The 24,440-nt window shown below is 49.1% G+C and overlaps 2 protein-coding genes across 2 annotated transcripts in view; both read right to left on the reverse strand.

Annotated features, from left to right (window-relative positions):
• The window catches only part of SELENON (selenoprotein N), an 18,031-nt gene extending 3,700 nt beyond the window's left edge, over positions 1-14,331 (reverse strand). Inside the window, exons 1-11 of the mRNA XM_054802162.1 lie at positions 14,164-14,331; positions 9,323-9,440; positions 8,375-8,505; positions 7,692-7,904; positions 6,715-6,839; positions 5,884-6,021; positions 4,165-4,246; positions 3,010-3,198; positions 1,834-1,939; positions 842-954; positions 38-139 (exon numbers count right to left, since the gene is read on the reverse strand). Coding sequence (XP_054658137.1) covers positions 38-139; positions 842-954; positions 1,834-1,939; positions 3,010-3,198; positions 4,165-4,246; positions 5,884-6,021; positions 6,715-6,839; positions 7,692-7,904; positions 8,375-8,505; positions 9,323-9,440; positions 14,164-14,271 — 1,425 coding nt within the window. The 5' untranslated portion in view covers positions 14,272-14,331. The remainder of the gene's footprint in view (positions 1-37; positions 140-841; positions 955-1,833; positions 1,940-3,009; positions 3,199-4,164; positions 4,247-5,883; positions 6,022-6,714; positions 6,840-7,691; positions 7,905-8,374; positions 8,506-9,322; positions 9,441-14,163) is intronic.
• A 5,280-nt stretch (positions 14,332-19,611) lies between these two features.
• MAN1C1 (mannosidase alpha class 1C member 1) overlaps positions 19,612-24,440 on the reverse strand; it is a 66,853-nt gene continuing 62,024 nt past the window's right edge. Inside the window, exons 11-13 of the mRNA XM_054802124.1 lie at positions 24,033-24,205; positions 23,092-23,207; positions 19,612-22,416 (exon numbers count right to left, since the gene is read on the reverse strand). Coding sequence (XP_054658099.1) covers positions 22,299-22,416; positions 23,092-23,207; positions 24,033-24,205 — 407 coding nt within the window. The 3' untranslated portion in view covers positions 19,612-22,298. The remainder of the gene's footprint in view (positions 22,417-23,091; positions 23,208-24,032; positions 24,206-24,440) is intronic.

The following is a 24,440-nucleotide window of genomic DNA, read 5'->3' on the forward strand; positions in this document are numbered from 1 at the left end:
GAAGAGCCAAGCCCAGCTAAAGAGGTAATGAACGTACCACCGTGCCGTTGGGAAGGCAGATGATCATCTCTACGGGGAAGTTGTATTTCTCCAGGTGCAGGTCAGCCAGCTTGCTGTAGAACTCATTCTCTCTGTTGGTCTGTAAGAAGACCCCCCAAAAATCATGTTTGCACACACCAAAACTAGCAGAACGGCGCAGGAGGAGTACACTGAACACGGGAAGAAGGGAGGGACCTAAGAGCTGCTTTGCAACATTGTGGTAACTGGTTCCATTCTCACCATCTGTTTTACTATTCCCTTTCAGTCGGTCTCCCTCTCACATCTTGGCTGTAGATTTTCTCCCCAAACAATAAAATCACCCCATCCCTGGCAGTTCCCAGGCACACCAGCGGTCTGATCCCAGCTTTTCCCAGAGTCCCCAGCTCTGTGACTGACCCCAGCTGACAGCACAGGGCCAGAGGCAGGCTGGTAAGTGGGGAAAGGTGCAATCAGGAGACTCAGGGTTCAGACAGTATTTGGTTGCTCCCTGGGTTAGAGAGAAGTCAGTTTGTTGGTGGCACAAATGGCCTTGGGCAGGGCTATCTTGCAGTGAAGCATCTGGTTTAGCTTTCAAAATTGGCACCATGACAGAGCGAAGGGGGTCGTTGTGCCATTCTCTTAGCCTGCCTCCATCTGGTGTTTGCTTGGCCCCTGCAATCACTAGGACACGGAGGGCTTGGAACTGAAATCCCTCACTGGTGCAGGTGTGAACTCCCCCCTCCTGCTGGCACCCCCACGTCAAGCACCGCCTGCATTCACCAGCACTGAATGCAAAGGCAGCAGCTGTGGCTGTGACACTCACCTGCAGCTCTTCCAGCTCCTTCACCAGCGACCAGCTGCTAATGAAGCTCTCGTTCAGCAGGGCGAGGATGGGCGAACTTTCCAGGACCGTCTCCCGGAGAGTTCGCCCTGAACCTGGCACAGGAAGAGGCAGACAGTGGTTTGCTGTGCTTCCTGAACTGACTTGCCATGTTTGATGCCACCACAATGCCACCGCTCTGGCTGCTGCAGCAGCTGGCTCACGTTCCCCCCAGCCCGGCCCATTGTCTTTTTTCTCCTTTGTTGGCAGTTTTCCACAGCTTATTGTTTCCCATGTGTGCTGCTGGCAGAGAAGACTCACTGGAGCACACCCCAGCCACTTGCAAGACAATAGAAGGACCAGGACAAGCTTGCCATGGAGCCTGACTGGTTTGGTGCATTTGGGAAAGGATCAGGCCCTGTGAATCCACCCTGAGTGCCTCATACTGTTCTTGCCGAGAAGAGCCCACACATGCTGGAGTGTTTTTAAGCGCAGATAGGGCTAAAGATACCTGCCCCTCTCCCACCTATCACTCCTGCCCAATGTGGCGTGCAAGTTCTTAGGCGTGTGTTTGGGAAACAGCTACACATCAGAACATTCCCAAACCCGTATCTGGATCTGGCTTCTCCTGTGCAGGCGTCAGGGACAAAGCAGACAGCAGTGTCCCTTTCACCCTGCAGGTGCTGCCTCTATCCAAGCAGACTGAAAGGGGAAGACAAAGGGGAAAACTAGACCCATGCCTCCTCCTTGACGAAGGCATTTGAATTAGCAAGTTGGTCTAGGGCTTTTCTCAAATAGATCTGATCCTGCCACTGGGGACCTAAGCTCTGGTCAGTAATTCCCCAATTCCAGGTCCTTTCTATTCAGGATCTTCAGTGCCAAAACAAGTAACACAACATTTACCACTCGCTCCTGACCAGCTCCCTGACCTCCAGCCGTTCTCTCAGCCTGAAGGAGGCACATCATTTGTCCAACCATGCTGGAAATGTCCTCACCTCAGCAGGACTGGTCGTCCAGGGCACCCCACAGCAGGATCGAGTGCACCAGCTTCTTTTCTGCTTTTGCTCTCTCAAAAGCTTGTGTGAAGGGAAGATAGGAGACCTGGAGGCAGAGAGACGGCTTGAGAAACAGACGCAGAACAGCCCACCTCAAAAACGAGCAGGGTCTGAAGGAACCAGACCTGCCACATCCCACAGGTGACACACACAGTTAAATCTGCAGTAGATCCTGCAGATTAAAGCAAATGACAACCGCGGTGCTCTCCTCAGGGACAACTTCATCTCCTGGTGAGGTTGTAGTGAGTCCCTCACAGCTTGTGGGCTGCTACCGGCACCTGCAGAGCCCCATCCTTACACACTGCAGAGAGCATCTGCACAACTGCGAGCGGGCTGTCTGCAAACACACCTCAGCAGTCTGGGAAATCTGGCCTCGAAGTATTTATTACAAAACCTCACTGAAACGGCCTAAAAACTGGTTGTGAGGGACCCTGCACAGAGATTGTTCCAATCGCTCAAACGAAGGGAACTTTATTAACATCTTGGCAGCTGAAAGGGACATTTGTAAGCTCAGGCGCAAGGAGGCAGCCACTGAAATGTGTCCCTTCAGCCAAGGAAGCAGTGACAGGCAGTAGCCATCTGCTCCACAGGCTACTGGCATGTTAAATAGTTTGGGTCACCCAATGCTATAAATTTGTGTCTCACTGCAGGATGCAGAGGCACAGGCGTATTGTGTGTTTTCTGCTGATAAGGAAAGCTTGGTCCAAAGGTAGCTGAACGTTGCAAAAGTAACGCCAGAGGAAAACCATTTGTAAGCAGTGCGATTACCTGCCTTGCTCAGAAATCGTGTCGGCAGCTACTGATAAGAGGAAGGAAGGATGAGCCTACATTTACAATACAAGCCTGGGATGCATGACATCTACGCTTTGCTCCTGCCTGTGCTGCTGTGCGACCCCAAATGGCCTTTCAGAGATGCTGTACTCCCTCATCTGGAAACTGGAAGTCCATCAAACCACACACGCAGTGCCTGGGAGGGAGAGGGACCCTCCCACTATTATGAATGCTGATCAGGTTGTGGGCTCTGGTTTCTGCTGGTCCTCGAGGTGACTGGACATCTCAGTGAACGTGACTTGCCTCAAATAAACATGCCAAGGAAGAGCATGGCCCCTTCCTCACCTTCTTAAATGGATACATTGCCACTTCCAGCTTCTGGGCTGCCTCTTCCCAGGGGATTTCCTGCTGCCAGGTTATCTCTTCGAACACAAACTGAATGGGCTCCCCTGAGGGATCCCTGCTGTCAATCACATTTCCGTTCTCGTCATGGATCACAGAGGGGATTGAAGGCCCTGTTGACTCCAGCTCCATCTGCAGGAGGACAGGCTGAGAGTTGGACATTGCAGACATCCCAATCCTGTTTTTTCTGTACTCCAGGACAGGATAAAGATGCAAAATAAGACTGTGCAGCTTCTAATGAAGATACAGCTTGATATACTGTCTCCTGGAGCTGCACTTCACCAGTTGCAGATGTGTTTTACTGGGGAATAGCAGGAAAGCAACTTCATTTCCTTCAGATACTGTCTGACTGTGCTCTAGATTGGAAATGCATGAGACCTGCTCACTCCATGTTCCCACCTTCCCAGTGCAGATTTTTCACTGTGGGACACCAGATCCTTAAAATCATTGGGACCTGCAGGGCTAGTTTGAAGCTCTTGCTCGTATCACCAGCAGAGCCCTGTGGCTAGCCACAAGAGGGTGCAACAGGGAAAGCTGTTCAGGACCCTCCTGAACAGTTCAGTGTTCTGGTACATCTGAAATTGTTTTGTAAGTCTCTTTTCCTGATTTTTGTCAATTATAAAGAAACACGGATCTACTTTAGGAGAAAATGGGACTGTTAAATTCAGGCATTCAAAATCCTGACTTATGTTTCTGTCCCAAGAGTGGGGATTACCACAAAATAGAGGAATAACCTCATGCAGTTTCAAGATTCAGCCACACTGTTGTTCATACACCCCTCTGGGCTTAGGGCCTGGATTCAGCTCCTAATCTTCACCCCCGCCTGTCAGACAACTTTCTAAAAATGGAAGAAGACACATGATTCAAGGAGCTTAGGACTCAACCCACACAGAAAGAAAAAAAATGAAGTATCACAAGAACTGGCAATAGGGAGCCACACAGCTGCAGAGGACATAGACGCATCAACACAGATTACACTGTTATACCTAAATGTTCAAGAGAAAGCTCTGAAGAGCAGGGATAGCTGAGGTTATACAGCTTAGGGATATGGCAGCAGAGATGCTGCACACACACAGAGGACTGAGAGTGACGACAGACCTGAGGCAGGTAACCGATATCCACTTCCATGTTGCTGCTTTCGCTCGCCCCATACAGCCACTCCATATCAACATTCAGAGACCTGCAAGGCGAACCCGGTATGTTCAGAGTCACCCAAGACTAAAACTGTGTATAGGGAACACCAAAAAATGAGACCATCCAATGCCTCCCCTTGCAGGGTCAGCACTGAAGCCTAGAGCCTCTGGCTCCTTGGAGATCACTGTGTTCCCTGCACAAGACCAGCAACACTAGATCCCTGCTGGATCAGGGCCCAGGCACCCACCCAACACTCTGGGCAAACGCGCTCACACCTTTGAGTACTGTCAAATGACAGAAGAAAGAGGTGTCTTTGCTACTCCTTCCTTCCCAGCACTTAACTTGCACAATCTGATCCTGCTGAACTTTTAAAAATGTTTTTTTGGAAGGAGTTTCTGGCAGAGGCCTAAGTGTCTGCTTGCTGTAACAAATGTGCTGACAGAGCCATAGGGATTGAGTCACCAGGGTAATGTTATAATAGAATTTTCACTCCAGCCGTCATGGGCAAAGAGATTTGAAGCTTCTTTTCCCTGAAACACTTCCAGCTGCTTGCCAGAGAGCAGGAATGAGCTAGTGTGAAGCTATGCACACAAAACCTTAACCTGTGAAATACCAAGCAAAAAATACTTTGAAGCAAGAGCATCAGGCTTTGCTGAACTTCAGCGCTTTGAGCCAGGCACTGGGATTGCCAGGGGCTGCTCTCTACACCCTGCCCCTCTCCCCCCATCCTCCAAGTACCGAGGGACAGCTACTGGTGAGTGAATCAGACCCTGAAATGGGTCAGGGATCCTCAGCGACTAGTAGAGATGCATTTGCCAGTTTTACAGACAACTGCAGAGCTCAATTCACTCAGATTTTCCAGGGACTTGGCTGAAAAGCACGAGCTCATCCATCACAGACACCCAAGGAGCCTTCTGCAAGCTTGCAACAGGTATCTGACATCTGCAAGTCTCTGCCACAGCCAGGGACTGTTGGGACAGGTCAAGGGGAGTAGTGCTTGCAGCAGTGCTACTAATGAAGAGGCTGCTGCCTGTCTCTAGGGCACTATCAGGCCAACTTAAACTCCCCATCACTGTGTGCCTGCCCATATGCCTGCGGGTACCTCCCTCTGAAGTGGTTTGGCACAGGACAGCTCAGACTTGGATGCTCAGTTGAAGCACATGCCAGTTGCAAACAGGTTGCGCAAGGATAACCATCCCCAACCCCACACTCCGCGTCCCCAGCAACCTCTGCCCTGCTTCTCCCCTGCCCCTCCTCTGCCCTTGTCCTTCCCTGCCTCTTGCAAGCCAGATGCCCCTCAGACCTGTTGATAAACAGAGCTATTGCTGAAAAATTGCATCAGAACCAGTTCAGGGAGCAACCGTATCTAAAGCATTGAGGACATGATGACCGTGACCACCGCTGGCAGAGAAGGATGTGTGGGGAAAACAGATAAGCAAACAGCAGAACTAGCCTGCCCAAAGCTCAGAGTGCAGATCTGCCTTCCCTGCATGGGCCAGGATGCCCACATACTGCAAGGGACAGGGCTGTCACTGCACTCGCACCTTCATATAAAAAGAGCCCACCAGCCTCCCGCCACGCACGGCCCCCAGTCCTGCACAGGGCCACTGGGTTCCGCTGGGCTTCCTTTACAACAATCCTCAAGTCTGTTCAGCACCCAGGAAGATGGAGAAAAAGCTCTACCTGTTGTTGGGAACAAAGAGCTTAAACTCTCTGACATGGGAAGCATCCTTGGAGAGGATGATGTGACCTGTGAACTGGCCTGGGGAAAACCAGAAAGGGAAGTCTGGTGGCTCGTTCAGCTGGAACTCAGCGTGGATTCTGAAATGAGAAAGAAGCCATCAGCTGCAGTGCCGGGAGGAGAGAATGGATCATGCACTGCAGATGACAGCAGGGAGAAGTTATCTCCAGGCACCAGATATTATAAAGCTAAATTGGGGCAGACGTTCAGTTCAAAAACCTTTTCATGTCACACAATGAAGAGGGAAAAAGACTGGAGCAGATCCCCTGGGTCAGGATCATCTCCAATATCGATGCCTTTTGGAACTGGGCAGTATGTGTCCATCCAGAAGGATGAATTGAATTATCATTCCTTGAAACACAGGAACAGACTAAGACCAACTCAGCCACCCTTTCAGCTTCATCAGGCAAATAAAACGTGCAGGTAACACTCCCAGTAAAACAAGAGAACGATTCTCCAGACTCTCCCCCTTGGAAAGGCACTCCACTGCCCCGATTAACCAAACTCTAACAAATTTCTTGGTAATCAGACTCTCCCCTTTCAGCCAGGGATAGCTCCAAACCAAGGGTGATTGAGAACAGCTGCTGTCCTGCATCTGGGCAAGAGTCCCTGCCTCACCAGGGACTCGGTGACACCAGAAGCACGGGTGCCCTCTTTGGGCATCAGCAAAGCATCACACACGGGCAAGAGCTGGCTGCGAACCACCCTCTTCCTCGAACTGCTTGAGAAGTGTCCCCAAACCCTCCTCTAACACCCCAAACCCCTGGCCTTACCTGAATGCTATGGTATAGTAGAAGGTGCTGATGGCTTGGATGCAGGCCACTGCTCCTTGGGGAGCAAAGCGGGTTTTGACGAAGGGGCGTGGGTGGAACATGCTCAAAAGCCTGTGGATTATGATCTAGAGAAAGAATTGTAAGAGAGCAAAAATGAGAACGGTTTCTCCACTGCAGGTCAGCTGCAGCTCCAAAGCAACTCCCCGCCAGATCAGGAAGGCAAGAGAACTGCTATGACTTAAAAATTAGCTCAGAGACTTACCTAATCACAAAACAAGGAGATAAAGCAAGAGACTGCTTTTAAAAATAAATCCATCTTCCATGCTTTTTATGGTATTCCCCATGTTTGCAAGCTTCCATCACCCCAGTCAGTTGAATGTCTGAACTACAGTAAACTGATCTACGAGGCTGCCTCCATCAATGCTACTTAAGACTTTGAAAGAGTGGGTATGGAATCAATAAACACACCAGGCTGCGAAGGTATATCAACTAGGTGATCACTAACACCTACCCAGGCACCCCGGGGGAGAGCGATATACACGCCTGGCTTTACAAACTATGTATACACATCGTTTCACTTGTCAATGAAACGCTCACCTCTGGGGTGGCACTTGGCAACTGCTCCACAAGGCATGATCACTTCATACAAGTGCTTTCTGAATAACCCTCTCCTCTCCCTGTCCGGGAAAGACTAGCCTAAAAACCCAAACACTTAAACAAAGCAAGATGAAGTTACTCAAGTCAGCCTCATCTGGCCATAACACCCAGAGCTTTTGCCTGCTTTCAGTTTTACCTCCAATTTAGAAGACGGTACTCCTGGCTGTACGCTGCAGGATTTTTGCTCCCCTAGAAAGTCCAGGGAGACATAATGCAATAGCTTTGTCCCTCTAGGGATTCCTGAGATTCATCTGGGCTATAAGGCAGAACACTTATACAAACTAACTCTCAGGTGTATAGAAATTAGTTTCCTATCTCACCTCTTTGCCCTTGGGAGGCGGAGGGTAAAATCTGTTGTTGGAAAGATACCCAGTGAAGATGTTCAATTCGCTAGGAATTATCCACCACGGATCCCCAAGATCCAGTTTATTCTTTGGAGGAAGGAAGGCTTTAAACTGCCTGGCAAGCATCACGCTCATAGGGGCTGCTGGGGCAGTCCAATTCCTCAGCCCAGACAGAGCGACGTGAGAAATCTGTGAACAAAAGACATTATCAGAGCCTAGACCGGACTCTTGATGGATGTAAGTAGGCTTTGGAGAAGGGGAAAAAAATCTATCATATTTTAAATTCTTCCTACCACCCCAAACACCACCAAATAGTTCTGTCAACTTTCAATTATGTGAGTAACAGGAAATGGGAGAGAGGGGAACACACCACATAACACCACAGCTTTTGGGCTTAGCTCCAGGACAGCCATCTCTAATGTCTGCTTCAAGCTTCCCAGGAAGGGCGTATTAATTGGGGCACAGTGCTGCTGAGTGCACTGAAAACACTGAAACACTGCAGAAAGCAGTGAGCTTGCTCATTGAAGCAAATCCCACGGGCTTGAGCAAGACCATCTCTCCCTCCTAACGCGCTAGCACTTACTCCTGGTGATGTTACCAGCCCATAGGACGTGTTTATACCAGAATTTCTGGACATGCACATCTTGCACGATACCTACTCCCAAGAAACCATCTTTGCTCTTCGTCATTGTTTCCATGACCAAAGGCTGGAATTTAGCCACAATGGACAACGTCTCCCCGCTTGGATCAGGCGTTTCTTCCTCTTCAAATTCTGAGATGGGAGCAACCCCTAGACAAAGAGACAAGAATTTAAGCAGCTGTTTCCCCTCCCTCCCCTTTTAAGCAATTGTGAAGCGATTACACATTTATCCTGGCAAATCCAGGAGCACTGGGAGTTTCCCAGCTGTCCCTATGCTGTGGCAGAATTCAGACCCAACCCAGAGACCAGCTTTGGCCGCATGAATTAAAGGGGAGCCCTCCTTTTAGTGGATGACTCCCTAAACCCTATGGCTCAGTTAAGCAGTCTCATTTCACCTGGGAGGGATCAGGACTCATGCTTTACCCAATTCATTACAACACGAGCAAACAACTGTCTATATTTTGACTGTGCTGTAAGCTCTCCTGTACATTATCATCACTACTTTCTTCCTGCTTGGCACCACCAAGAGACATTTCCTACACACTGATACAGTCTCCAAACATGATTTCTCTCACAATTGCTATCTGAGAGAGACTGCTACAGCCAGAGGAGCGTATGAATGAAGCACTGCCACTCACTAATAGTTTTGGCCTAGCCTGGGCTGAGCTGTATTTGTTGCATTCACCCATCCCAAATCCCCTTTAAGCTCTAGACAAAGTAACTTATATACTTTACTAGTCCAGCAATGGGATCTTGTGTCTTATAAAAACTCTACTTTGTGAAAGTGATGTCTAGCACTTAAGCCTTTTCAAAAACACGTAAGCGTAGCAGCCTCTCTTCATGCAAATAAGACCCAAAACAGCACCCAGAAAAAAACAAAGACATGAATAAAAACTGTTGAGGGCATTATCTCTGGCTTTTGCTCAGTCTGTGCAGAGAGAGCTCTGCAAAGTAGACAGATACCTACCCGTCAGCTTCTCAGCTATCGGCTTGAACTCTTCTGGACTGAGGTACAGATCGTTGTTTGTGTCCAGAGAAGAAAAGAGAAAAAGCCCCTCACTTCCCAAAGACTTCAGTGCCAGCTCCTAGTTTGCAAGGAAGAGGCAAGTGAGATTTCATTCTACCCTCTTGCAGAAATTCACTCCAGCCCCTCTCAGGTTCAGACTTAATTTGCATTCTTTCCAGCACACAAACACAGCCATCAAATCGAAAGATTAACGCCCCTTGGCAGGATTTTGTGCTATTTACAATAGGGATCGGTGTCCAGGAACTGTTGGCATGAGCATATTAAAACTACATCTGGTTGAATAAGTCAAACTGAATCATTTGCTCAGAGTTGGCCTCAAAGTCTTTTGTCAGAAAAATCTCAACTTTTTCCAGATAGTTAGGCCCATACCTGCAGATATTCAGAGCACCTGGAGATCATGATTTCTGTAATTAACTGATGTGCAGTGAAACAAAGGCAGTCAAATACATGACTATCCACATTACAAAAACACAAAGGAACTGAGCCCTTGTAACTCTGCAGAAAGCAACTTAACTCACACGCGTCTGAGATCCACGCCAGCACTACCTGAGATCCACACCAGCACTACTGTGCACAACTGCCCTGCTCCAGTCAGGTTCCCCTCCAAGTCTCCCGCCTCACGACTGGACCGAGCACTTCGGCCCCTTGCTCTGCAGGGAGCGCTGCCTACTCATTTGGCCATACATGGGGGAGCCACAAACCCCATTGTCTTCTCCAGAAACTTCTGCAAGATCCCAGCCACCCTGTGCCTCAGTTTCTTCCTCTGCAAAGCCCACACAGAGACCATCTGGTGGAAAAGACCACAGAAATGCAATGTCTCCCTTGGAGCAGCCCCAGAAAGGCTCTAGATGCTTCTAGTCATTTCCACTCTGCAGCATCAGCACTGAAGGGAAAGGGACAAATTGCAAGCAGAACAAGAGCGCTCCACGTTGGTGTGAGAGACATACAGCAAGTCAGACAAGTCACATCACTGCCAGCCAGCCTGCAGCACATCCCCTGTGACCCATCATTTGGGGCAGCTTCCCTTACCACCCCCATAAAAGCCTGAAGCTGCAAGGATAAATACTCTGTATTCTGCTGTTTAACTGTGTTTATTCTCTATTGCCTGCAGCACCATTACCATCCCCAGAGCTCCTGAACTAGTTTATTTTCCATCTGTTGCCTGCCAGCCTGAAGCAGCACTAATGCAGCCTGGAAGGCTTTGCTCCCATCAACTGCAGCAACAAAAGCACTTAAGAGCCTTCCAGGGCAGTTTCAGGATGGAGGCAGACAGAAATAAAGACCCTGGAATACAAACCAGAGATCTGGACGCAGACATGGCTGAGGAAAGACAGGGAGGGGAGCTTGCAGGAACTATACAGTTGAAAAAAGGAATGAAGGAACAAGATGGTTGTTTATCTATGCACAGGAAGAATCCACTCTGGACTGTCCACCTTCCTGGGGCCAAAACTGAGCCTTTGTTCCCCAAATGAATGGGCACGCACATTCTTGGCCCTACAAACAGACAACAGCACCTTCCTGAGCAACTGCCCTGTTCCCTGACAGCCAGGTGCCAAGGTCACGTCAGGAAGCCTTGGGCCGGGCTTCAGTACCCCTCTCGGCTCTAGACATTGCTCATGCACGGCACGTAATGCATTAACCTCGTAAGGGCCCGCGTGATCGCTCACTGTCTGGGAGCAGGCTCACGGCGCAGGGAAGTGTGCAGGGAGCGCTCGATGGCTTCCTCCTCTGCAGAGGAAGCTGTCCTGGATGCGTACTGGGCTCTGAAGAGACGGTTCATTTCCTAGTCCTCTCCACAGCACATCAGCAATTCCCTGCTGATGAATCTTTTAGAGTCTCTCTTCTTTTTGCACTTCACAGACACGGACCTCAAGGGATGGGAGGCAAACGAGCGACAAAGTTTTTAGTTGGTTAGACTGCCGGCTGCTGTAGCATTAGGAAAAAGTCACGACCATTTACTTAACAGGGCTGAAGGCAGGAAGAGAACCAGCTATACCCCACACATACAGAACATCCCTCTCTGTGTCTAAGGCAGCAGAATGCGAAGGGGAGGAATACGGGTGCCTGGTGTTGGATGTTAGCACCCAAAAATCAACGCAAATTGAGAGCACGCTCTCATCCTCTCAGCCTGGGCTTTCACACAGGTTAAGCAGTGAAAAGCCATCAGCTGCAGAACCATCAGATAATTATTCCCACAACTGCAACTGGCCAAAGATACGGTAGCTTTGCGGTTAGGTGACTTACACGCGTGCACACATCTCACACGCGTGCCAGGAGCCGGCTGAATGCAGCCTCCCTACTAATAGGATCAGTACCGGGCTCCTGCCTGCTCCAGATGATGCTGCCTGCTCCTGCCTGCTCCAGACAACGCTGCCCTCCCCAGAGCTAGTTAAAACAGGCACTTCTCAGCCAAGGCGTGCTCCAGGCAGTTCTGCACAGCCCTGTAGGACAGATCGCTCCCTTCGGAAACATTCATTTCTACACTCACAAAGCACGGCAGCTCAGCGGCAGCATCGCAGGAGCCCTTCCGCATGGCCTCACCCACACCGGGACCGCAGGGACCCCCCCAGCCAGAAATAAGACCCCAGCCATGGAGGAACAAAGACTTCCGCAGAGCACGTACCAGTCCTGCTGCAGTCAGTCAAAAGGGATAACAAAAATTATGTTTAAAAGGGGAGAGAGATGTCAGGGCTTGGCCTTTTGCTTTCTGATAACATTCACGTTAAAAAAGCTCTCCAGAGCTTGTGGGTTTTTTCTTTTTTCTTTCTAATCTGGGATTATAAGAAATAAAAAGTTTCCCTGTTTGTGCCAGAGGAGTAAGACTGAGCTTTTTCAGTCTTTCTGTAGAGGAGAAGAGTTGTGGTTTTCACAAAGAGTTTTCTTCTCCCACCTGCTTGTGGGTTGTTTGGCTAAATAAACATTTCCACAGAAAGAGGCAAGACATATGTTTTAAGCAAGATGATGGAAAAAACAAAAACCTTGGGCTGTTCGCATTTTGTTCTCTTCTCCGGCAGTGCCCAGTCATGGCCGTCTGCCCATCCTCTAGGAAAAAGAAAACCTCCAGAAGACCTGGCTTTTCATCAAGCAGGGCTGAGGTCCTCCCAGCCAGCCTGTGAAGGACTGCCCTGACCCTTCCGTCCCTGTCAGAAGAATTCTTCTAATTATCTGGTTTGAGCCATTTTCCCCTTTTTGCAATGCAAGAAGAGACAAAGAAAAGAGACATCCTTTAAAAACACTTGTCTTTTTAGCATAGAAATATCAAAAAGTCTGCTTTTTTCCATGAACCTTTTTAGGTGTTCAAGGATGCGCGCTGAAGCAAAGAGCCAGGGGAGTGTCATCTTTAACAAAGGTGTGTTTTCTCCAAAGCATGCGGCAGCCATTTGAATTATATGGATTATAATCAAAACCAATGTCAATCTGTGTAATTTAAAAAAAAAAAAACCAACACAAAACCCTAAAAAAAAACCCTTCCCATTTTTTCAGCTCACACCTTCTACTCTTTTGCTGCTTCTACAGTCAGAGCACATAAGACCTGCATTTCTAGTATGAGAGAAAAAAAAAGGACAAAAAAATTGAGTTTTGGGTGTTTTTTACAGGGAATAAAGCAGGAAGGAGGCCACGTCGAGAGGAGGTGTGAAGCGTTACACTGAGAGCAGGGCTGAGCTCTGGTGTTGCTGCTCTTCCTCCTCCTTCTGGCAGGGGCAGCTAGCCTCAAAGGCACGGTTACTGCTGGTGCCTGGTGGTCACCACAGCTCCATGGTTGTTTCAGCCTGGTGGTGGCCACCACAATCCCTGTGGCCACCACTGCTCTGCAAAAACTCAGCCTGGCAGTGGCCATCTCAAGCCCACAGACACTGGCGTGTGATGAGTACCACAGCTCAATGGTCACCTCAGCCTGGTGCTGGCTGCCACGGTTTCATGGTCACCACAGCCCAGCAGTGGCCACCTCAGGACTGCAGCCACTAATGTATCATGGCCACCACAACCCAGTGGCAGCCACCACAGCTCTGTGGTCTCCTCAGACTCGTAGTGATCACCTCAACCCTGGTCGTCACCTTTGGTGTGGTGGTCCCCTCAGCCCAGTGGCAGCTATCTCAGCCCCTGTGGCCACCTCAATCCCAGTGGCCACCAATGCCTGACAGTCACCTCAGCCTGGCCACAGTGACCTCAACCCCACTGGCCACCTATGTGTTGTGGTCCACTCAGCCCAGCAGTGGCCACCTCAGCCCCTGTGGCCACCTCAAACTTGGTGGCCATCAATGCCTGGCAGTCACCTCAACCCTGGTGACCACCTCAACCCCCACGGCCACCACTGCCTAGCAGTCACCTCAGCCTGGCAACAGCCACTGCATCCCCAGTGGCCACCTCAACCCCGATGGCCACCGATGCCTAGTGGTCCCCTCATGCCTGGCGGCCACCTCAGCCCTGGTGACCACCGCTGCCTGGCGATCACCTGAACCCTAGTGGCCCACTGATGCCTGGCAGTCACCTCAACCCTGGTGGCCCCCTCAACCCCCACAGCCACCACATCCCCAGCGGCCACCTTTGTGTGGCGATCCCCTCAGCCCAGCAGCAGCCACCTCACCCCCTCTGGCCACCTCAAGGCCCGCGTTCCCCTCATCCCCGCGGCCGCCACTCCCCTCACGAAACCCACGACGGCGGCGCGATCGGGTCCGCCCGCCATTTCATCCCTCCCTCCCTCCCCTCCGTGAGGGGCAGCGCGGCCTCAGGACCGTTTTCCCTCCTCCTCTCCCACGCCATTTCTCCCTTTTCCTCCTTACCTGCTGACGAGCTACTTCAGCGTCCCGGTAGTACTTAACGGCGACCAACGCTGCCAAAACGGCGAGGACCAGAGCCAGGCGCGGAGGGGCCCCGCCGGGCCCCGCCATACCCGCCTCCCTTTACCGCCGCCGCGCCGCCATGGCCGCGCCGACCGGGGGAGGCGTCAGGCGGGCAGCGCCCGGCGAGGAGGGGCTGGGGCCGGGCGGGGGCCTGCGTCCTTCCCGCTGGGGCCCAGAGAGGAGGAGAGGGGCCGGACGGGGGGCCCCCCGTCCGGCCCCTCTCCTCCCTTCCGGGCCCCATAGAAACCTTCATACAGTCCGGAGAGAAACGCACTTTTTTGGCCTTAATCCTCTTAGAGAAGCTCAGTCACCCTCCTCTTCAGCAAGCTCATAGCTTTCCCTGATTTTTTTTTTCCCTTTTAATTATCGATGGAAGAGTGTCATGTTCCCCCCCCCCCCAATAATTTCCAAAGTGGTTTTCAGTCCGCAATTCTGCGGTTCCCAAAAAGAGCTGTTTGCTGCTGCTCTAGTTGGTTTCATCTCACCAAACCGGCTATTTTTTTAATATATATATATTTTAACAGATATTAGCAGTTTCACTCGCAATATTTTAACTGAGGTTTAAACCCCAGGACTGCAGGGATGGGAATGACTTTGCAGCCGTGAGGCGATGGTGCTCGTCTGCAGCCGTCACCGAGCCTCAGCCTCCTGCCATCGCATCACGATCCCCAAATTTTGAGTCGTTGCTACCATCACCCCACATTTTGAGTCATTTCTACGATCCTTTATGACACCCCAAACCTTTCCACCCTCCCTGTGTTCTTTGTGCCCTTCAGGTTCTTCTGCACGGTTGTCACATTGCTCCTTAGCAGTGGCTTGGCCAAGAGATATATATTTAGTCATTTTAATCTTTCTTCATAAATCAGTCTCCCGCTCCTCCTTACATGCAATCCTGCACCGCCACTGAAATCCCCTGATTGCTGGGGAAGATTTAGTACCATTTTCTGCTGCTGCAGGGCTAACAGCGCAGAATGTTTGATCTCTCTAAGGGTAGCAGGAAGCGTTAGCATTTAATCCTTTGAAGCTTTTGCTGTTTCCTAAGCCTGCCTAATCATTTTTGTTTTAGGTTTAAAGAGCGTTTTGGTTGGAGATGAGGAGAGCATGACCAAGCCATTAAGAGAGCAGCGGCAGCTGCATCAAGGAAGGAGGAAGAGGCTGGTAATCCTGGGCAGAGCAAGCCAGGAGCACGTGGAGTTTTGAGCAATTCCTGGGACAAGAGAAAAAGCACATTGTGGTTTTCGTCAGCAAGGCTGGAGGGAGCAAGACTCGGGCAGTGAAGGAGAGGTACAGCCTTCTTCTTGGGACTTGGGCACTGTTCCTCTCCCTGCCGTAGATCCCCACATAGCTCTTGATGTTTGTCTTGCAGGGACGGTGCAAGCTTGGGCTACACAGTGGACCAGACTGGGGAGCCCAGCAACAGAATAAACACCGGGTTATTTGTAACTCAGATCAGTGCCATTAAATCTGCATGGCCAAGGGAGGAAGAAGGTTCCTTCTGCCAGATCCGCCGTAGAAGAAAATGTTCGTGAAACTCGGCCACTGCTCTTTGCTCTCCACCTCCTCATCCATCAAAGAACTGGTGGCTTGGGCCATGGGGAGGAGATGGGAGGAACTGAATTAACAGGAATAATGTCTGGCAGCAGAGACAGGTGTGAATGAGTTAAGCACTCAAGCACTTTAAGCAGATGTGCTTTAAAACTTCCTGGACTCATTAGGTTGGGCAGTGAGGTGTGGAGAGCTTTTGCTTACCTCAAATAACCTAGCAAGTACCTTTAGAGCACAAAATGTAACAGGAGATAGCTTTGAAACAGGATAAATGTACTTGGGTGTCTGGGAAACGAGCAAGAGGTGATAGGAGATGACAAAGCCTGCAGCCACAGAGATGGAGAAGGAGACCTGACAGGGGGGCTGGCAGAGCCAAAATGATACCATTTAGATGAGAAGCAGAGGGGCTCATTTTATATCTGAACCGTTTCTAGTGTCATCAGCGACCATATAAAGATGACAAACGGATGAATTATTTGATAGGAAAAAGAATGAAAGACAAAAGGTGAAATAATTCAGGGCATCTGCTGGGAACTAATTCTCCTCAAAGGAGAACAAAACCAACAACTCCTGGCTCTACACCGCTGGTTCTTGAGATTACAGATTACTGCGCTCAGGAAGAATTTTAAATATCCAGACATCTGCTGTGTGGCCTACCCAGGCACACTTGTATCAAAGGAAATCCTCTTGACAGAGAAATAACAAGGAAAATTTCCACCAAGAAAATTCACCCAGCAGGAAGAAGTATCCCAGATTTCCCTTTTGCCAGCAGGGAGAGTCCAGCTGAAAATAAGAAAAATAGTGAGAAATGGTAGCAGGGATAAAAAACTTGGAGCGACCTTTTTTGCAGTAGAGGGATGGGTTTTCCATGTGTCGGAGGACACGCAGTAACTCCACGTTCCAGGGTGGCACGTTGTGAGAACAGGGAAGCCCTGTCCTCATTTAAATTGATGGCTGCATTCCCGTAGCCTGAAACCCTGACCCGTTTTAAAGTCAAAGAGATTGTGGTGTAACGGAAGGCAACATTAAAATCTGAGCTCTGTGTACAAATGGAGAAAGCACCTGGGAACAGAAACCCCCCTGAGGAAGCGAGTCCCAACCAGGCTGAGGCCCCAAAACAATCCTCCAGAAAACAGTAAGGAACGTGGAGTATCCATGTCTGGTTTCACATGGGGCTTTTCGAAGAGGGCAAGAAAACCAGAGGTGTGTTTACTGCAGAAGAGAGAGGGGCTTGCCTCCTGCTCGGGGGATGCACTGCGACAAGGCTTCACAGCCACAGACAACATACAGTTCATCCCAGAAAAAGAACAGCCAGCAAAGGCTGCGGAGGGAAATGACGCTCGATTAAGACATTTCGAGGTAGACCATGGAGTTGAAGAGCAAGAGCCAATGCCTACCGAATTCCCATGGGCTTGCATTCCCAACTCCCTTGGGCCTTTCCCGTGCAGTAGGAAGCAATTTAATCTGGTGGGTCACTTATAGTTCTGACACTCGCTGGCTCTCCCTAAACAAAAGCATTTACAATCCAGGGGTGTTTTACTGAGAGGATTCCCAATTACAGCACGGTACCTGTTTGAGGCTCCACAGGGAATGAAGCCAAGGACCCAAACGTGATCAGAAGTAATTGCTGAAACTTTGAAACTGCTAGCACTGGGAGCCAGCGCTCGATGCATCACATCTGAAACAATCAGATAAATAGATCAGATCAAAATGTATGTGGAAAAATACTATGACTGCCAGGCTTTTGAATTCAATAACCAATTCTGCTGAAAGCCTTCCAAGGGAATTTAATAACGTCGTAGAAAATGAAGTGTGGGTTACAAAAAGATGCATTTGTTTTCTGGATAGTTTTGTCTTATCTCCTTGTATGGTCAGGCAACAACAGCCAGCCGTTCTACAAGCGATAGTTCTTAGTTTTCATCTCTACCACTAATGCACCTTTCTTTTAGCAGAACTTCATTTACAGGAAATTCCTTCTGACGTAAAGTAGGGCCACATGTTTTGATGGTGAAAATTAACGTGGTAATCACAGCTCCTGAATTTGAACATAACAGAGGAAATGGGAAAAAACCCAGACTGGTCACATTTCCTGGTAAGGTGACTCAAAAATAGAAAAAAAGCCCATAAATCGGCAACAGAATTCCCACTCAAAACACACATCTTCCCAGATTCCTTTCCATTAGACATTTACACCCAAACCTCTGGTTCAATCGTTAACACCCCACTTACTTATCTACTCAAAGTCTGAAAACAAAGGGGTTCCCATCTGGACGAACACAAGTCCTGCCACCCCCACCTAGCAGGAAATACGGGCACAAGGTAAGAGGTGAAATCCCAGAGGGCTCCTGGAGTTGGAGTGAGAGCATCCAGCCAAGGCTCGAGGTGCACAGAGGAGCAAGGAAAGAGCAGAAGAATTTCACGACACCAGCGGGGCGCACGTTTCTGTTACCTGCATTGCCGTAGGACAGAAAAATCCCAGTTGTGGATCAGGGCCAGGCCTTGGAACAAATCTGACCCTTGGAACAAATCTTTACTCCTGCTAAGCACATGCTTAACTTGATGCCTGTGATGAATCCACCGGCCTCAGGGGTTTCACTGTGGATATCTGTGAGCACAGGCAGAAGTGTTTGCAGAATTGTGGTCTACGAGAGCAGTAAGCAAACTTATCAATAAGCTCCACATCCTCAGGCACACTGGGCAACTAAAAAACCTCCCTCCCTATTTGTGATGCAGCCACTGAACTGCAGGAAAGCAGCGGGTCTCCTCTAGAAGTGTATGGGACTTTATGAATACTGCTCTTGCTCACTTGTGCGGAAGAGAAAACAAGAGCAGAGTTTTAACGTAACACCAAGGATCTGTTTCTAAAGGAAACTAGAACCATGCTATTTATTTTGGAGGGGTTTAAATTTTGCCAGGCAAAGTGTTTTGAGTTACTCCAAGAGCAGGACATTTTTATTTATGGAATTCCCTTAATCCGTTACAAAAATCCTCTGAGCTAAACCAGCTTCCCCAGCTTCCCGGTATCCAAATCTCTCGGATAACACGACTCACTCCCAAGATGTTTATTTACCACTAACCATTCCTCTAGGCCAAGCTTACCAGCCAGTATCTTTATCCCCGGGATAATGCTAAGTCCCCATCTGACAACCTTATTTCTCTTGGGGAATTACAAAAGCATGAATTTAGAAACATTTTTTGTTTTCACAACTTGCTCAAAGCAACTTTATCTTCCCAAGTTGCTGAATGAACCAGTTATCAAGGGAACGTCACAAGAACGAACAAAAACGTTCCATCGCCAAGGGCCACGCAGTTTCGTGGTGACCAGAGGAAAGGCTGCTGGGGGAAAGGATGCTGATCCCAAATCCAGCCCTCGCTCCCAGAACTGTTAAGCAGGTACTACGACTGCGCGGGTCAGACCAGGAGTGGTGTGTCAACGTCTGCGCGGTCATCCTGCTTAGAGTCACAGAGGACACACCGGCTAAACTGGCTGGATGCATGGAAGAATCTGGCTTCAATTTTTTCCTATCTTTTTTAGTCCTGTTATTTCATTCCAGGAACAACATATACCAGAGTGCAAACTTGGCTGGGGATTATTTATTGTTTTTGCTAGAAAAAGAAGACCTTTAGTAGAACTCCTGCTAACCCGTATCAGATGGTGAACAAGCAATTTAAGAGAGCTGGTGCAGATGGGAATTGCTGTCCATACACTGGCTAGATTACTCTGGAAATCAGCATCTATTGTGAAATATTCTCAAAATCAACCAGTATTGTCACCTAGTTATTCCAAGCATGACGTAAACGGTCTTTGACAGATGGCTTTAAAGAGGATCAACCCAAACATGCTTTTTATTTTACAAGACTTTTATTCTGTTTCACAGATTTGACTATTACAGCAGTGAAATTATTACAAGTGACTCATAACATTTAGTTCCAAATAAAAGTAGAAAAACACAAAAACGATAAAGGAAAGTTAAATGAGATGTGAAGTGTGGTAAATGTGTTTTAAGAGCACAGAAAAAGTATATAAAAATACATTAGGATCAAGAATTTTGCAGACAGGTTTTGATTTAGTTACAATTTTGACACCACAATCACAGAATCACAGAATGGTTGAGGCTGGCAGGGACCTCCGGAGGTCATCTGGGCCACCCCCCCTGCTCACACAGGGCCACCTAGAGCTGGTTGCCCAGGACTATGTCCAGGTGGCTTCTGAGCATCTCCAAGGATGGAGACTCCGTAGCCTCCCTGGGCAACCTGTGCCAGCACTCAGTCACCCTCAGAGTAAAAAAGTGTTTCCTCACGTTCAGGGGGACCCTCCTGTGTTTCAGCGTGTGCCCGCTGCCTCTGGTCCTGGCACTGGGTGCCACTGGGAAGAGCCTGGCTCTTTGCACCCTCCCTTCAGGTATTTATATACATTAATAAGATCCCCCTGAGCCTTCTCTAGGCTAAGCAGTCCCAGCTCTCAGCCTTTCCTCATAGGAGAGATGTTCCAGTCCCTTACTGATCTTTATGTCTATGTCTCTCTCGTACTGAGGAGCCTCGAACTGGAAATCCAGATCATTAATGAAGATGTTAAACAGGACTGGGCCCAGTATTGACCCCTGGGGTACTCCACTAGTTACTGGCCTCTGACTAGACTTTTTGTCATTTGTGTGCCTGGAAATGGTTTCCAGGATTAGCTGCTCCATCACCTTCCCAGGGACTGAGGAGAGGCTGACGAGCCTGTAGTTCCCTGGGCCCTCCTCCTTGCCCTTCCTGAAGATAGGAGTGACATTTGCTTTACTCCAGTCTTCCGGCACCTCTCTCAGTTGCCATGATCAATCAAAGATTGAGAGTGGCCTTGCAATGACATCTGCCAGCTCTCTCAGCACTTGTGGGTGCAGCCCTTCAAGGCCCATGGACTTACGTATGTCCAGTTTGCTTAAGTATTCCCTGACCTGATCCTCTTCCACCAAGGGTACATTTTCCTTGCTCCAGCCTTTCCCCCTGCTCCATGGAACCTGGGATTCCTGAAGGCCAGTCTTGCTAGCAAAGACTGAGGCAAAGGCGACATTTGGTATTTCAGCCTTCTCCATGTCCTGGGTAACCAGGTCCCCTGTCTTGTTCAGCAGTGGGCCCACGTTTTCCCAGCCTTCCTCTTGTTGCCTGTGTTCTTACAGAAGCCTTTCCTGTTGTCTTTGACATTCCTGGCTGAACTGAATTCCATTTGGGCTTTAGCTTTCCTAACGTCAGCCCTGGATGCTCAGACAATGTTTCTGTAGTCCTCCCATGTTACCCATCCTCGCTTCCACCCTCTGTGTGCTTCCTTTTTGTGTCTGAGTTTGGCTAGGAGTTCTCTGTTCATCCACACAGGCCTCCTGGCATTTTTGCCTGACTTCCTGCTCATTGGAATGGAACTCTCCTGAGCTTGGAGGACATGATTCTTGAATATTAACTGGCTTTCTCAGGCCTCTCTTCCCTCCAGGGTCTTATCCCGTGGGACTCTTCCAAGCAGATCTCAGAAGAGGCCAAAGTCTGCTCTCCTGAAGTCCAGGGTTGTGAGCTTGCTTTTCACCCTCCTCCCTGCCCTCAGGATCCTGAACTCCACCATCTCATAGTCACTGCAGCCAAAGCTGCCTTTGATCTCCACACCCCCGAGCCCCTGCTTGTTGGTGAGTATGAGGTCCAGCAGAGCATCTCTCTTTGTTGGCTCCTCTCTCACTTGGAGGAAGAATTCATCATCAGTCCACTCAAGGAACCTCCTGGATTGCTTATGCCCTGCTGTGTTGTCCCTCCAGCAGATATCAGGGTGGCTGAAGTCCTCCATGAGGACCAGGGCTGGCAAATTCAAACCTGAGGCTGCTCCTATCTGTCTGTAGAGGGTCTGATCCACTTGTTCTTCCTGGTCAGGTGGCCTATAGCAGACACCCACTATAATGTCACCTTTACCTGTCCTCTCTTTAATCCTGACCCATAAGCTCTCAGTCAGCTCCTCATCCATCCCCAGGCAGAGCTCCACGCACTCTCCAGCTGCTCTCTCACATAAAGGGCAACTCCTCTTCCTCGTTCACCCATCCTGTCCTTCCTAAAAAGCTTAGAAAGCCTACCACCTAGAAAGCACAGTATATTGAAAACTGTTAATTAGAAAGGTGATAAATCCGAGAGTATATAAAAGGCAAAAATGAAACAGAAAAACGAAAGGAGGATGTGTGTGTGTGTGTGTGTGAAGTCTATTTTATGGCAAACTTCCAGTCCTTTGGCCACTATAAAGCAAAGTCAGTGGATTTCATATAAATTCTCTGTATAAAGGAATGTCTATGAGCTGTGTACAATATGGCCCAGAATAAACATCTCATTATCAGGCTAATAGAGCTCCTCACAGAGGAAAAGAAGGTGCTTATGTCATGGTTTCATCTCCCCAATATAATACTGTCCGGAATTGGACTAGTGCCCCAAAATACCATTTTAGGAACAACGCGAATTCCTTTAATGGAAAGGAAATGCAGTAACCCGCTGACGCTGCAGAAGCAGGGCGCTGGGCAACGGCCTCACTACTGCACACTTGCTTTAAAGTTTGTGTGGTTGACTGGCAGGGGGTGAGCCTCTGTGTTGAACACCCAGTCGTCCAGGGACAGCACGTCATCTTCACAGAACAGAAGATAGAGGTACCTGGAGCCAGAAGGCAAGGGGGGGGGGGAAGAAGATGGACACAAAGGAAAATTAAAGGAAACTCAAGTGGGACTCCAAGCACGCACAAGAAGCAAGAGCTGTCAGCAGGACTGTGGTGGGGCTGCGGTTGGCCTCAGCTGCCACGGTTTACGGTGACACGTTTCCCGACTGCCTGCCTCGCTCTCCTGCTGGTAACTACCCCCCCCAGTGCAAAGGTGGCAAAAGGGGATGGGCATCTGCGCTCAGTCACCCCACAAGCATTATCTCACACTCCTAACGAGGGCAGATCTGCACCAAGGGGCAGCGAATTCAGGCCATAGTCATGCTTCCTCTGTGTGCAGGACGTTAACCTGGCAGAGGAGACGGCTGTCTCTTAAACCATCAGAGCTAAATCCCAGGGAGCTCAGTAGTTGGAGCCTCCCACTTAGAGCAGCTCTAAATCACAGGAAGAGTCCTTTAAATCCAGCACATGAGCAGAAACCTTGAGAGTGCCAATGACAGCAGCGGTTCTACAGGAGGTAACTACCAAAGCTCTGCAGCACCCACAGCTTTGCCCAGTTTTCCCCACAGAGGATAAGACTTCCTCCTTATTATCAGAGACTTATTAAGCAGACAAGAGCGTTGATGCTGCAGGAATTATGCTACTCTGAAAGGCCTCTGTGATACTAGACTTACTTCAGAGTCTCTGCAAGGAAAAAACTCTGTTGCATGTTGTCATGGGTTGGAGTTGTGGTGTAAACATCTCGGATGCCAGAAAAACCAGCTTCTACTCTACAATGTTTTTCCAGGGCCTGAGAAAGGAAAAGAAATCTCAGTAACACACAAAAGCATGGAGTAACTCATTAATCATCATCAGTTGCATTACAAGTCAGCTTTACAAATCAAATTCCAGGTTTATAGTAGCCTCTGTCTCTCACCGAAGAGCATGGTGATTACTCCAGACTCCAGGAATAAGGCTAGTTCTAATGAAATAGCAAGAGGAACATAAACTGCCTACGTTAGTTGATTGATTGACCCTGGCGTTACACACACAGCAAAAACAAATCTCAAGAGGCAACTCTAGCTGTTTGCAGAGCCTCTTTTCCAGGGCAGCAGACAAATGACAGTTCTGGCACTGAAACGCAGCCCCTGCTAGGATGTGGGGCAGCAGCTGATGGGCTAGAAAGAGGTGAGGGATTTTCTGGCTGGGAGGTCTTCATGGGAAGGAGACATGACAAAGGGCAAAGGCAGGCTTGCTGATTTTCCCTGGCCAACTATGAACCAGTGGTTCTGAGCAGTCCAGATATTTCAAACAGAAGGTTGACTCCTTTTTGCAGAGGGCTGTTACATTAATAGCAGATTTCTCTGTCTGCAGCAGTCCTCTCCATAAACCTCTACTGTTTTGATTGAATAATTGATTTTAGTGTAACCCAAAAAGGAGAAGAAAACATTCACAATGATCGACAGAAACGCAGCACTAAATTGAGCTATTTTGTGTATTCCTGCCCCATTGCTAATGTGCCTTAGTGTCTAACACAATTTAAGTAATTTCTGCTTTTTTTAATTGACCAAAGGACAGATTTTTCTAAGAGTCCAGCAGCCTGTAGGAATTATTACTGCGAGCTTTCCAACCATACCTTCACAACCTCCCAGCCCCACTGCCTGTACTTGGGATCATGTGTCAGCCGCCACATGTACATGTAGCTTTCTACCACTTCTGGGCGTAGGATGTAGTAGCGCTCGCTGAGTCTGGTTGCCATGGCTTCAGTTCCAGCATCAAAGCGAAAGGCTTCGGGGCCGAGTTTGGTATCTAGACAAAATCACACACATGCAACGATCAGTTTGAGAAAAAAACAAGTAAACAGCCCCTCCAGGTACTTTTAGGCTCCTCAGACTGCCAACATTTCACTAAGGCTTGTGTGAGGTCAAATGAGCAGATCAGTCATGCCTGTGTATCAGATCAACCTCACGGCTGATGTCAAAATAGGTACAACTTCACCGAGTGCAGGAGCTGTGTCCACTGCCACTCCAAGTGTTGCTCATTC

This window comes from Grus americana, chromosome 23 (genome assembly GCF_028858705.1).
Source record: "Grus americana isolate bGruAme1 chromosome 23, bGruAme1.mat, whole genome shotgun sequence".
NCBI lineage: Eukaryota > Metazoa > Chordata > Aves > Gruiformes > Gruidae > Grus > Grus americana.